The sequence below is a fragment of the Octopus bimaculoides genome, chromosome 3 (genome assembly GCF_046866305.1).
Source record: "Octopus bimaculoides isolate indiv1 chromosome 3, ASM4686630v1, whole genome shotgun sequence".
Classification (NCBI taxonomy): Eukaryota; Metazoa; Mollusca; class Cephalopoda; order Octopoda; family Octopodidae; genus Octopus; species Octopus bimaculoides.
In genome coordinates, this window is record NC_142930.1 from 73,956,241 (window position 1) to 73,970,894 (window position 14,654).

The 14,654-nt window shown below is 33.6% G+C and overlaps 1 protein-coding gene across 1 annotated transcript in view; it reads right to left on the minus strand.

Moving 5' to 3' along the window:
• Positions 1–14,654, minus strand: part of LOC106871734 (peroxisomal multifunctional enzyme type 2) — a 75,722-nt gene that overhangs the window by 35,549 nt on the left and 25,519 nt on the right. Inside the window, exons 8-12 of the mRNA XM_089349216.1 lie at positions 13,658–13,780; positions 11,981–12,097; positions 7,443–7,505; positions 4,930–4,992; positions 2,684–2,760 (exon numbers count right to left, since the gene is read on the minus strand). Coding sequence (XP_089205342.1) covers positions 2,684–2,760; positions 4,930–4,992; positions 7,443–7,505; positions 11,981–12,097; positions 13,658–13,780 — 443 coding nt within the window. The remainder of the gene's footprint in view (positions 1–2,683; positions 2,761–4,929; positions 4,993–7,442; positions 7,506–11,980; positions 12,098–13,657; positions 13,781–14,654) is intronic.

Consider the following 14,654-nt stretch of genomic DNA (forward strand, 5'->3'; position numbering starts at 1 on the left):
TTTTCCTTAAGCGAATTTACAAGCGGAAGGTTGGCTTTGATCATGAAGAAAATTTCATTTACACATAACATGCATTTCCTATTCTTTGTACTATGTGCTGGTGCTGTGGTTAAAATCTTCCATTATAGGTTAAATCAATTCCCCTATCCTTAAGTTCCCATATGTAATTACTCAATCCCATTGAATTTCTCTTATTTCTGTTTCTAAAGGTGTACCTATGGTGATTAAGTCTATGTTTCATATTATTCTGGGTTGCTCCTACATATACCTTATTACCAGATTGTGTACTTACTACACATTGATATACTACTTCCTTTCTAATGCAATTATTGTTGAATACACAATTCCTGCTAATTCTACAATCATAGGTTCTATATAACTGTGTTGGGGTAATATTGTGGGTAGCATTAGGTATTGCATTATTGATGCTGTGGCTATTGTTGATACTAATAATGATATTGTTGTTGTTACTATTGCTATTGTTCGAATGACTATTATTATTATTATTGATTTTAATATTATTATTATTATTGTTTCTATTGTCGTTGTTTGTATCACTACTATTATTATTGTCATTATTGCTTTTAATATTATTATTATTATTGTTTCTATTGTTTTTATTATCATTATTATTATTATTATCATCATCACCAACATCGCTATTACTACTATTATTACCATCATTATTATTGTTGTTGTTGTGGCTATTGCTATTACTAATGTGCATAGTACTGTTATTATTTTTTTCTACTTAAATAGGTGTCCAGTTTTCTATTGTTTATTGAGATGATGGTAGCCAGGTTATGTATTAAACTGTATCCTATTCTTATTGTTTTGTTGCTAATTATCTCACAGTATTTGTTTTTTCCTATTATAAAATGTTTGTTAATTAATCTAAATCATGTTTTAACTATGTTATTCTTAATTTGCATAGCGAATGGGATGATTAACCAGACAGTGTCATTTTCATTATTTTGGTGATTGGGGTTTTTTATGTCATGTGTTTTTATTTTTATTATTATTATTATTATTATTATTATTATTATTATTATTATTTATGGGTCGTTTTATCATATTACCAATACTTCTATTGTTATTTTTGTACCTATCTATGATAGTGTTGTAGTTGTCGCAATTACTGGGGCTGGTAGTAGTTGCCCTATCAGAGCTTTTATAGTTGTTGTGCCTCCACTTACTCCTACTTCTGTGTTCACTGTTAGGATTTATAGATATGTTATCTATTTTCTTATTATCCTTATTATTGCTGCTATTACATCTATTATTAATATTATTACTATTATTTGCATTAAAGGCATTATTATAGTTCCCAGCATTATTATAGTTTTTACTCACTTATTTACTTGTTTTTAATTTTATTTTGCTCATTTAATTTTATTTTGCCTATAATGGCCATGGTTTTATTTATTTGATTTGTTTTGTCTTATCTGTTAACCATCAATGAACTGTAACCACGCCATGGTTTTCAAAAAAATAGCTGACCAATTAGGTTGTAGGACTGACCATGACCCCACCCCACTACACACAGGGATTCCGAGACTTGTTGATAGGCAAAAAATAATGAACATTAACACCGCACTTTGGTCCCACCTGGTTCCTTACTCTCATTAGTACACTTATATACCAAATTTTCCAAGATGGGTTCACCATCATAGGCTGCTTATGCCATACCATCCGCAATGTTGCACCCACTAGCTGGCACTTTACATATAAACATTCACCTCCGCAACATGGACCATACCTTCAAATCCACCACTGTATTTCTATGTAAACATAATGCGAACTACTGCCTAAATTCACCCTTCCTGAAAAAACTCCTCCTGAGAACGACTTTATTCACCTATCCACAATTGGACGAAATAACATGGATCTTAGAATACATCACGGGGAAGTCTGAAGTTTATTCCCCTTCCTATACCCAAATAATTTTAATAAGTTGTGCTTCACTAACATCCTCATGTTAGCTCCTATTCTTTTTCTGCCCTTTCAAAAAGACAAACACACTGTACCTATTGTTAACTGTTTCTTATATATGTATTATCCCTCCCAACCACTTAGACCCTCTGAACAAGCCAAGAGGCACATTCATCATCCAAACTTTATCTGCCCATCCCTGCAGAACATTGAGGAGATGGAGATGGCATGGAGGATCTCATTGCCTCTTGGCAGAAACAGCCATAAGGTAATAGAACCTACTGTCAATCTGTTCTTTTGCACTTCTCTATAATATTAGTACATGTGTGTGTAACATAGTTATTACATGTGTATGTATTCTTCTAATACTTTCTAATACTTTGGAATAAATAGACATACTAGAATGTCTACTGGCTGATGGATGTAATTTTTGTATCCTCTCCATTTTCTTATTTGCCATATAAATTAAGGGTAAACCACTTTTTACCCCACCCCCCTTCATATATAACACTGAATTGCAAGATTGCCACGCAATAACCAGCACTTGGGTATGAATAATTGGGCACACTCCCAGCAGTATATTGGATAGATATTATCCCTTAGTTGGTTGGTTTCCCAACCTCTAACTCACACAGAAAAATATATATATATATATATATATATATATATATATATATATATATATATATATATATATATATACAAACACACACACGCACACACACTTCACTGAACTAAATCTTTTACTCACAAAGGTTTTCACATTGATTTCCGGTGTCTCAGAACAAGTATTCTCTTCTAGGAGACTGAATATTAATACAGTAGTTTCTGCAAATAAATGTAGCTAAAATCATTAAAAAAACACATATATATATTCATGCCAGCTACAATTTTTTGTCCATAGCCTATTTACAACTATTAATATTTAGGATCTCTGCTTATCATCAGAGAATTAAGGAAGTATAAAAGCGGTAAACAAAATGATGTTGTAACTTTGACTGTACCATATCAAGCACAACATTCACACAGCACTTTAGCCTCTCTGTAAGACCCATCTGCATGATACTACAGCCCTCTTTCATTGTATGTATTTATCTAAACAACTAAATCTATATTCCTTACTGGTTGACTCTATACGGGCAGACAGGCTTCTTAGAATGGTAGACAGGTTTCTTAGGTCAGATTAGGACCTGGAAAGAAGTAAAAGTGTGGAACCTCAAAAGCCTTGTGCCATGAAACAAGAACAACAAAATCAAGTCACCATCAACCCCAATTGATCAACTCTCACTGACCACCACTCTTTCCCTCATCACTAACATAATGCAATGTTAAAGAAAATTAAATATCTCTAAAGTGTCAAAGGCATCTTAAGAGTCAATGCTTAGGACTGGTGTTATCAGAAGATAACATCTGTAATCAGAAGATAACATCTGTAATCAGAAGATAACATCTGTAATCAAAAGATAACATCTTGTTTTCCCAGATAACTACAAATTTAGATATTTTAACCCTTTCGTCACTAACCTGGCCGTAGCCGGCTGAAAAAATTTTTGGTTCATAAGACTAACCCGGCCATAGCCGGCTGAGCATACCCATTGTTATTTAAATGTATATTTGAACCCAAATCTCGTTAGTACATTCGTTAAAACACCTGATTTCACTTTGCAAACAGTTGAGTTATTGTTTCCGACATTGTTTGGCATGATATTTGAACTCAGTGAATTTTCGAAGATTTTTTTCCACATTTTTTGCGGCGTTAATTTTTGTCAACTTTGAAGATGGAGAGGAGTTTCATGCTATCAAGCAGTGATTCCGAATTTGAAGGTTTTTCAACAGAAGATATGGAGATATCGAAGAAAAGAATGAATGAGCTACAAAAGCACATAGTGAACGATAAAAAATCGGATATTTCTGTATCCGAAACTGAAATCAGCAATTCTGAAAGCAGCGACGGCGACAGCGAGGATGAATTTACACCAGAAAAAGATTTTAAAAATATTTTTATTAACAATTTTTCTGAGGAAACAGGGTCTACCCATAGTCTTTCTCAGGAAGCGAAACCTTTAGACTTCTTTTTCATGCTTGTTTGAAATGATTACTGCAGAAACAAACCATTACGCAGAATGTAAACAAACCGGAAAAAAAAGATAGCTTGCGGTTTCCTGCAACTGTAGATGAAATACAGGCATTTTTTGCCATAAATATTATTATGGGTATTAGACAGTTACACAGAATAACAAATTACTGGAGCGATCAGGAACCTTTTGGCGATGAATATATTTCCAGTATTATGAACGAGTACGATTTGTGAAGCTGAACCAATGTTTACATGTGAGAGACACTAGCAGTACCCCCCACCCAGTACGTGGATAACTTTGAGACAAAAATTATGCAATAGAATTGATTAAGAACCCTTTCTTTGATTATGTTCCAAATATCACATTAATATGTTGATAAATAAAAAAGTTACAGGTGTTTAATGAGACTAGTCTAAATTCATGATTATTTTAGAATTTAATTGAAACTCATGAGGGGTGTATTTCGGTCAGAAATATAGTAACGAAAGGGTTAAATATGTTGATTGTCATACGATTCTAAGGGGAGCTTCTAATTTATTTTTTTAACTCCTAACATACTAAGTGATTGCTTGAACCTGTTTTAATACTGGTTGTTTACCACATTGTTGGGAATGATTGGCAATGAAAAAAGGAAGAAATGAAGAGTCCCAAATCTTACAGAGAATTGATTCCTGATATTTAACTGAACTGGAACAACATAAAATTATGTGTAGTGCTCCAAATAAACAAAGAAATACCTTGGTGACCCAATACCATATCTGCTTAACTATTTTACCTCAATATTTCCATGCTAGATACAGGGTGTCTTTTATGATATATGCTACTAGTTATGAAATATAGGATCACATGAAACATAACACTTTCTTATTTCTTCTCATCCTAAAACCCTAGAAAGTACAGAAATCAAGTAAAATCTTACCTTGCATTGAACTAGGATTTGTGGAATTTTCAAAGGAACAAATCTGATCCCAGTTATCTCGAACTGAAAAGAATATATAAGTTAAAATATTAATTATTTACAAGTCACAAAATGTATTCTTCCCCATCCCTACCCACTTCCTAAAGAGGATATATGTATGTTATGAGACAATGTGATACTCACTGTAATCAGATTATCCATAATGGATTAATTAATCTTGTTGAGTGATTAAGTCCACTGGAAATGGAACAGAACATTTCTTCTAGCAAGGGCTGCAAGAAAAGCTACTTAAGAAGCCTCTACATGGTCTAATAACCTGCTGGAAATTACAACCAAATATCTCTCATATCACATCCCATGTTCTTAGAAAAGGGACTTACTGGATAATGTCTTGAAATTTGTTTGATTGTTGCCCAATAGCGTTTGATGATGAGCCCATTTTGTCAGCCATAATTTTTTGATGTCTGTGTTACACCCTTATCATTTCACTGGAGATACTTCCTATGGAAATGTTTCTCTTCCAATGTTTTATTTATCCCCAGACTGAACAGACCTATGATTGAAGACATTCAAGCCATGACTATTGCAGGTTTATTTATCTATTTTTAAGACACTGTGAATACAGAACTAAGTAATTCAATGTATTTTACCTTTTATCAAGATGGTACAGTATGATATGAAAAAGATTTAACTCCTATTTCTAGCAGGTTAACCAACCACATAGAAAATTCCTCATTAACTCATGAATTGCTCTTGTTCAATTTGTGCTGTTTATTTTAATTTTCTTTGCTTAGTTGTTATGCCAATATCATTAGTGAATTCTGAGGCATTGATATCTGCTTTCTGTTGTTGACAGACTATAGCTTCAAAGGAAGTCTTTAGCAGATCTTAACAAAAGACTAAATGTTGCTTCACCTGAGGAGCCTTATGTGTAGGAGACAGACACAGTAGTAGTTCTTTAGATTTTGCATGTTTGTTTACTTTTGTGAGAAGGAATGAGATGCCAGATCAGAATGGTTCAGCATGAATCTTTGATCAGCTTTGTTAGTTCAAAAGTGAATTGTGTATGTAATACACAATGGTGTTTCAGCCATAGGTTTTGCTCATGATCAATGTCTTTGATCAGAACAACAACTTCAACAACTGTAAAAGTCAATCTATTGTTCTGACATTAAATGGTGGAAAGCTCTTTATTCTTACTGTGTCCACATTACTTTACTAATATATATATTTATCATATTATATTATTATAATTTTATGAATATATAAAATTAGTAAATGGATACACAAAATAGCAATATTATATACATATATTTCCCACCCATGCCAGCAAGGAAGGCAGACATTAAACAAAGATGAAGACGATATATCAATACATACATACATATATATATATATATATATATATATATATATAAAACACTTCTGAAGTTCCACTCACTATGAAACATACCTAGCTCGGATTTTCCATACTTCATTCCATAACTCTTGTGTGTGTGTGTGTGCGTGTGTGTACACACACACACACACACACACACACACAAACACACCCATTACTAATATATATGTATACAACTTTATCAAAGATCTCAACTGAGGAGTTCCTGGTTTATTTTCTAAATGTCCTTCTACAGGGTATTTGGTTGCTCGCAGAGATGACAATACAACAAAGAGGTGAAAATATAATAATTTGTGTCCTTATAAAAGAGCTTGTTTAGAAAATACTGACCCCTTCATCTTCAACATTTTTCACCAGTGTAGGAAATTATATATCATCATAAAGGACATAGTATTGATAAAAATCATAAACAGCATTGAATATAATGCTTTTTGTGATACTTAATCCAATTTTTTGCAGTTTGAGCTCAAATCCAGCTGAGATCAACTTTGTCTTTCACTCTTCCAGGGTTCATAAAATAAACTATCAGTCAACTGTAATTAACTGTTCTTCCTCCTAAATTCCTGATTTTGTGCCTTTGTAAGAAATCATTATGATTATTATTAAGATGGCAACTTGGCAAAATATTTACCAGCATTTCTTCTGACTTTCTGTTTTGAGTGCAAATTCTGCCATGGTTGATTCTGCCTTTCATCCTTTCAGGATTGATAAAATAAGTACCAGTTGAATACTGGATTGATATAATTGACTTTCTACCGTAGGCCTTGTGCCTATAGTAGAAAGGACTCTTATTATCATTATTATGAAGATGGCAAGCTGGAAGAATTGTTTGCATGCTGGGCAAAATGCTCAGCAACATTTCATCCATCTTTATGTTCTAAGTTCAAATTCCACCGTGGTCAACTTTGCCTTTCATCCTTTCGGGGTCCATAAATTAAGTTCTAGTCAAGAACTGACGTTGATGTAATCAACGAGCTTCCCCCAACAAAATTTCAGGCCTGATGCCTATAGTAGAAAGGATAATTATTATTATCATTATTATTATGATAAAAAATTAGAAAACCAGTATTATTAGTATTATGCTAATTAGGAAAGAAACCTGTTCGTATCATACCTGCTTCAGGTGTCATGTTGTCTTTAGTTCTTACAACTACTCCAGCAGTACGCTCCCATCTCACTGAAGAAAAAAAATAATAATTTCACATAAAAATCATGATCATCACCATAATCATTATCATTTTAATGCCCACTTTTCCATGCTAGCATGGGATGAAGGAATTCATTGAGCTAACTACTCCATAGAGTGTACTTAGGTGTCTTTTACTTGATACAAGATTGAGAGATTGACAAAGAGAGAGAGGATGAGAGAGACTGTTGTTGCTGTATATTCTCAAGTCAACCCCAATCCAGTAAACCTATGATTAAAAACATTCTAGATATCATCATCATCATTTACCATCCATTTCCCATGCTGGCATGGGTTAGATGGTTTAACTAGAACTGATAAGTTGGAAAGCTGTACCATGCCCCAGTCTGGTTTGGCTTGGTTTCTACAGATGGATGCCTTTCCTAATGCCAACCACTCCATAGAGTGTACTTGGGTGTCTTTCACATGTCACCAGCACGGGTGCTTTTTATATATAAGAGAAGATGGACTGAACATGCTTTATTATGTATCACTACCTACCACTGCGGAACGTTACATATATTATAAACAACATTGCATTAATTAATATCACTCAACACTAGTACCATATGCATATCCTCAGATCAGTAAAGCAAAAAAGCCCCGTTATATCAGATTTTGACTTACCACATTATATACCCACACCAAACGATGAGTTATGTATTATATATATTATATACCTGTGAAGGCATATGGCTCAGTGGTTAGAGCATTGGGCTCACACTCATGAGGTACTAAGTTTGATTCCCAGACTGGGCTGTGTGTTGTGTTCTTGAGCAAGACGCACTATTTCACATTGCTCCTATCCACTCTTCTGTAGAAATGAGTTGTGACATTACTGTATCGGCCTTTGCTTTTCCTTTGAATAACATCAGTGGTGTGGAGAGGGGAGACTGGTATGCATGGGTGACTGCTGGTCTTCCATAAACAACCTGCCCAGACTTGTGCCTTGGAGGGGAACTTCCTAGGTGCAATCCCATGGTCATTCATGACCAAAGGGGCTCTTTACCCTTTTTGCCCTTTATATCATATACATATACCACAAGATAAGTTTGTGATTTAAGGTTGAATGATCATGCTGTTTCTTTGTTGTTTGTTTTGTTTCCTTTCCTTTGTTTTTATTTGTTTTTGCTTTTTTGTGTGTGTGTGCAGAATGCTAAAGATAGTATTCCAGTATAGATATCTAAAGTGGAAAATCAAAATCTGATATAACAGGGCTTCCACCTACCTGAGATTATAATATATCTAACATTCAGCAATGAACAGAATTGAATGATAGATAGATAGATAGATGGATAGATAGTGTGTGTGTGTGTGTGTATATAAATATATATATATATATATATATATATATATATATGAAAGAAGGTTTGAAAAGGCACTTATTTTTTTAAAATATTTATTTACTTAACCGGTTTCACTTTTTTAGAAAAAGATTATCAAAAGTCTTTGAGAATAATAAAAAATGTTAAAAAACAGTTTGAGTATTAAAATGCATATATACATTCTTTGATGATAAAATATATTTAAAGTATAAAGCTTTGTATGAACTTTGTAGTGTTACATACTATATATATATATATATATATATATATATATACTTCTTTGTAGGGGGAGAGTTGCTTAAGCTTTGCAGTATTCCAGGTCAGCAATGAAAATACCAATAAGGTTTATGACCTGCTGCATTTCAACTTCAATGTATATTTTACATGTAAAGCAATTAATCTTAGATGTCAAGAATTCAGTATATGTCATAGGAGCAGAATAATACATGTGTAGGCTCAGTGAGTCTATTGTATGCACATTTGCTTCAAGAGAATAACCTAATTTCCAGACAAGCTGTTTCATGTTTGCAAAATAGTAATGACAAAAACACAATATATATGTATTGTGTGGGTGCATAAATACTATATAAAAAATACAAATATGAATATCTATAATGTTGTACATAAAATGGTATTAACCTTAGTTTACATGCTTACAGCCTGCTCAACATTGTCTGTTACTGCAGATACATACATATCTATATGTATGTGAGAGAGAGAGAGAGAGAGAGAAAATATCGTTTGCTGCCAAAATATTTTCTAATATTTATTTTGATATTCTTATATTGATACGGATTTTTTTTTTGCAGTTTATTTATTAACAACTATCTAACCACAGTATATGCCTAATTTAAACAGACGTATAAATGTATTTAGGTCTTTAATATTCCACCACAGAGTTTGGGGTTTTTCTTTTATAAAACTAAGCATAAAATCAAGAATCTGTTTTACATAATTGTTTATATCTATAACTTATCTACTATTAACACATCCCATTTCTTTAATTCCTAATAATTTGATAGGTTGAGATATTTGATACTCTTTTACTTGTTTCAGTCATTTGACTGCGGCCATACTGGAGCACTGCTTTTTAGTCGAGCAAATCGACCCCAGGACTTATTCTTTATAAGCCTAGTATTTATTCTATCAGTCTCTTTTGCCGAACCGCTAAGTTACGGGGACGTAAACACACCACCATCGGTTATCAAGCGATGTTGGGGGGACAAACACAAACACAGAGACACACACACACACACACACATATATATATGTCTACTAAATCCACTCACAAGGCTTTGGTCAGCCCGAGGCTATAGTAGAAGACACTTGCCCAAGGTGCCACGCAGTGGGACTGAACCCAGAACCATGTGGTTGGTAAGCAAGCTACTTACCACACAGCCACTCCAGTGCCTATGGGTGATACTTTATTTATAATGTTTTCAAATTTAGTCTATAACAAGAAAGTAGATTTTTTTGTTGGCCCAAGAGGTCTAACTGTAGTTCAATGATATACTGAGGGAACCTCTACATCAGGCAAGACCGGTTTTCTTAAATAAAGATGGGTCCTATGAGATATTGCACATCATAAAAATGAACCACACTCCAAAAAGTATAGTTTAACAAATAGCATTATAGCACAGTGCACTATATGTCAGGAAACAAATCATCATCTTTTAATATGGGTTGGATAGATCCACTGGGTCCAAGGGCTGCATCATGTTATGTCTGCTCTGGCATGGCTTATACTACTGGATGCTCTTCTTAATGCTAACTTCTTTACAGAGTGTACCAGTGTGGTCACCATGCAAGCTTACAAGTCTAAAATCACTTTTAAATGACTGAAGGAGAGAGTTAAGTGGCTTTTTACTAGGAAATGAGAAGTATGAGAGAAGAGGCCAGAACAGAATAGGTCTCTAGTTGTAAAGGAGCTACATGACTATTCGCATTAGAGAAAAGAGGGTGAGACTAACTAGACAAAGAGTTAAAAATAGTGGTAATAAGGTGTTAGGGTTTACCCTCAAAGGTGAGGAGAAGTGAGTGGAAACAGAACAGGGAGTGTGGTTGCAAGAAACTGCATTATGGAAGGTCCACTCCAACCATTGGAGAACACATGAAGCAGTAAAACTCACTTCAAAGAATAGTCTTACAGGAATTAATATTACTTCATTAGAGCTAGTACCATGACAAAATGCACCAGTATACTCTGTAAAGTGGTTGGCAATAGGTCTTTTAGTCTGTTTGAGAACATAACAACCTCTCTAAAGTCAGTGTCACAATAAAATGCACCCAGTACACTCTGTAATGTGTTTGGCATTAAGAAATGCATGCAGCTAAACACCCATGACAAAAATGGAATGTATAAGCAAGATATGAACCCTAACTAATCTAAGAAGGCAATAACTCCAAAAAAGATTCAGACTGTAATGGCCTCTCCAATACATGCCAGCATGGAAAGTGGACTAACAGTGACGATAATGTATCAGACTTAAAGATTATGTTGCACAGTTACAAAAAAAATTGTTTACATAATCATAACATCATGCCATACAAAACTTATAGTGGATAGCATGTTGCCCAAGAGTCACAGGTTGCTCCATGCCTGTTCTACATGACCCACTGGAATTGCCAGCCAAATCTCTCACAAATTACACTCTACTACTTTAAAAAATACCCACAATTGCATTTAATAATGTAGTCCTAGAACTACCATGTCTGAATAAAGGAGGGGATGTTTATGGCTGAAACATATTTTGTTACAGTTTTGCACTGTCAGAACTGACTTGGTATTAAACAACTACTACTACTAATTTGAACCAACAATAGAGACACTATATGGTCACTTGAAAATCCCACAATACTATCTTAAGAAAAGGATGTATATATTTTATATTGTAGTCCTAGATACACTATGTCTGCATAGGAAGACTAGAGGATCATATCTGAAAGAGGCCTGACACTGGATCAAGGGTGACCTGATGATAAAAGTCAACTACAATTAAATGAGGGCTCACTAATGATATATAGTTGTTATTGCTAGGTATGTAACATGACTAAACCAAAATTCTCAATCTTTGTTAAGACATGCCTATACTAATAAAAATTTCTCATAGTTAAGATAGAAAAATAAAGTTTAAAGATTACATTTTGATATCCAACCAGCAGCAACTTCAAAAATGCCACCAGTTTCAAGACAGGAACTGTGACAAAGGTACATCACAAGTGGTGCTACATATTTTGGTTTCAAAGACTCAACAACATCTGAAAGATAAATAAATAAATCAATAAATAACAATAATATTTTATTCCAAGCAATGAACATTATAGAGGTAGGCTTGTCATTAGCTAAGTCATCTATATCAATTTAATTCAGTTTCTAGATATTCCATTTCATTTATGTCCTTAATGTCCTCAGAGAAAGCATGAATGTCTCAATTATTTTGTTTTCAAGAGTGGAGGGTCAGTGAAGTAGAGTGCTTGCCTGAACATTTTAGTGCACAGTGTGGCAAGAAGCTTTTTTCGCAACCACATGGTTCCAGGTTCAGTCCCACTGCATGACATCTTGTGTAAGTGCTTTCTACTATAGCCTTGGGCCAACCAAAGCCTTGAGAGTGGATTTGGTAAACGGAAACTGAAAAAAGCATGTTATATATACATATATATATATATATATATATATATACATATATATATATATATATATATATATATATATATATATATACACACACATACATATATCTGTGTGTGTCTTTGTGTCTGTCTTTCTCCCCCACCACCACTTGACAACCAGTGTTGGTGTGTTTACATCACCATAACTTAACAATTTGGCAAAAGAGACCGATACAATAAGTACTAGACTTAAAGAAATAAGTCTTGAGGTCAATTTGTTTGACTAAAACCGTTCAAGGAAGTGCCCCAGCATGGCCACAGTCAAATGACTAAAACAAGTAACAGATAAAAGATTAGTTAGATATATCACTGTTCTGAGCATTCATCCCAACCAGGATCGATGGAATATACACAAGTTGTATTAATATGGGTTGGTTCGATCAATTTTATCCTGTTCTGATTACTTTCAAAAGAATCCAATGTTTCTTTAAAAAAACACGAGATGGAACCTAGAACTTTGGTTTTTTTAACTTCATGGAAATAACTGAAAAGTGCAGGTTACAGGCAAAATAGCAGAATTGGTCAGATAAAATACATTACAGCAGTGTTCTACAAAGTGGGTTCTCTGAAAAATTTTGGGGATTCCATCAGATAAGATGTCTTCAAATAAATTTTAAATTTCTTTTACTAAATATGGTATTCAGCATTCTTAAAATTTTAAGGTATACATTGTATTTTTTATATGAATAAATTCTCTCTCTAAAACAATTTTTATTTCATTTAATGCCTTGTTAACATGTGAGTGGTGGAGGGCTGTCTGTGAAATATACATGTGGGTTTCATAGTTTTGGGGAAACCATATAATTGGTTCCACACTAAAATAAGTTTGAAAAACTCACAGCTTTTTGATACTTAATCATGCCCCTTTACATTCTGAGTTCAAATCCTGTACTGGTCTGCTTTGCCTATCATACTTCTGAGAATGATAAAATCTATGCTAGACAATAAAATAATTTCTAGTCCATAAAATAAGTACTGCAGTTGATGTAACCATCTATACTCTCAATGTCTAAAACCTGATAACAGTAATTAAAATATTCCTGCTTTAGAGTTTTTCATGGAGAGGACACAAAGTTATAATATCTATAAATGTTTTTAAAGTATTAGTAAAAATTTCTGAAAGAAAAATTTTGCTTTGTAATTACTCACCAGGTGGCATTACATTTTTTGTTAGCCTTGAACCAGCAAGTGGTGCTATTGTATTACAGTGGATGTTATACTTCCTGCCTTCAATGGCTAAAACATTACTTAAACCAAGTAATCCAAGCTTAGCTGAAATAATAATAAAAAATGATACAGTTCTTCCATTTTTATTTTATCCATGATTGAAAGCAACTTTAAAATTAAAAATATGTATTTCCATTGTTTGACCCTAGGTCAGCTCTGGTAGTCAATCCAGGCATTCTTGCTATGACCATTCATGTTTTGTGTTTTTTTTTTTTTTCATTTAGTTTACATAACAATGGACATTTACCATATCTACTATTTATCATATCTACTACATGTTTTCATAGAAAGTGTCAAACAACAATCATTCTGACCTACAATAGAGTGTGTCAGACTAAGCATGTCTCATTGAATATATCACATGGAGTTTGTGAAAACAAATATGTCACACACATCTAGAGCTGTGATGCCCCACCTGTGTGGCATGGTAATATTTTGGTGAGGCATGTGTAGTGTTATGTAGAATTTATACCTTTTGTGCACAATGTTTAGTATACCAATAGAGAAATTCAAGAATGAATTATTACAACAAAAATTCTTTACATCCCTTCTGTGGGCAATTTTATCAAATTTTGGACACTTTACAGACAACAAGTCGTTTTCATCATATTCATAAGATCTGATGTCACTAAAGAGGGAATAGATTAGTATGTGAAAACATGTAGGTAATTACAAATGCGTACGTATGTGTGCATTTGTGTGTGCATGCGAGTATGCGTGCATATGTATATGTAGTATAGAACTGGTCAGTACTGAAAGCAATGTCGTCTTAATTCCCTATGGAGAAATAAACTGGAGACAGACTTATATGTGCAGGTATGTCTAAAAGTATTGATTCTTTTATCTCCAGCAACAAAAATCTGGGTACACAAGAAAAATGTGGTGTTGCAGAGTATTGATGGGGCAATAAATGGCATTG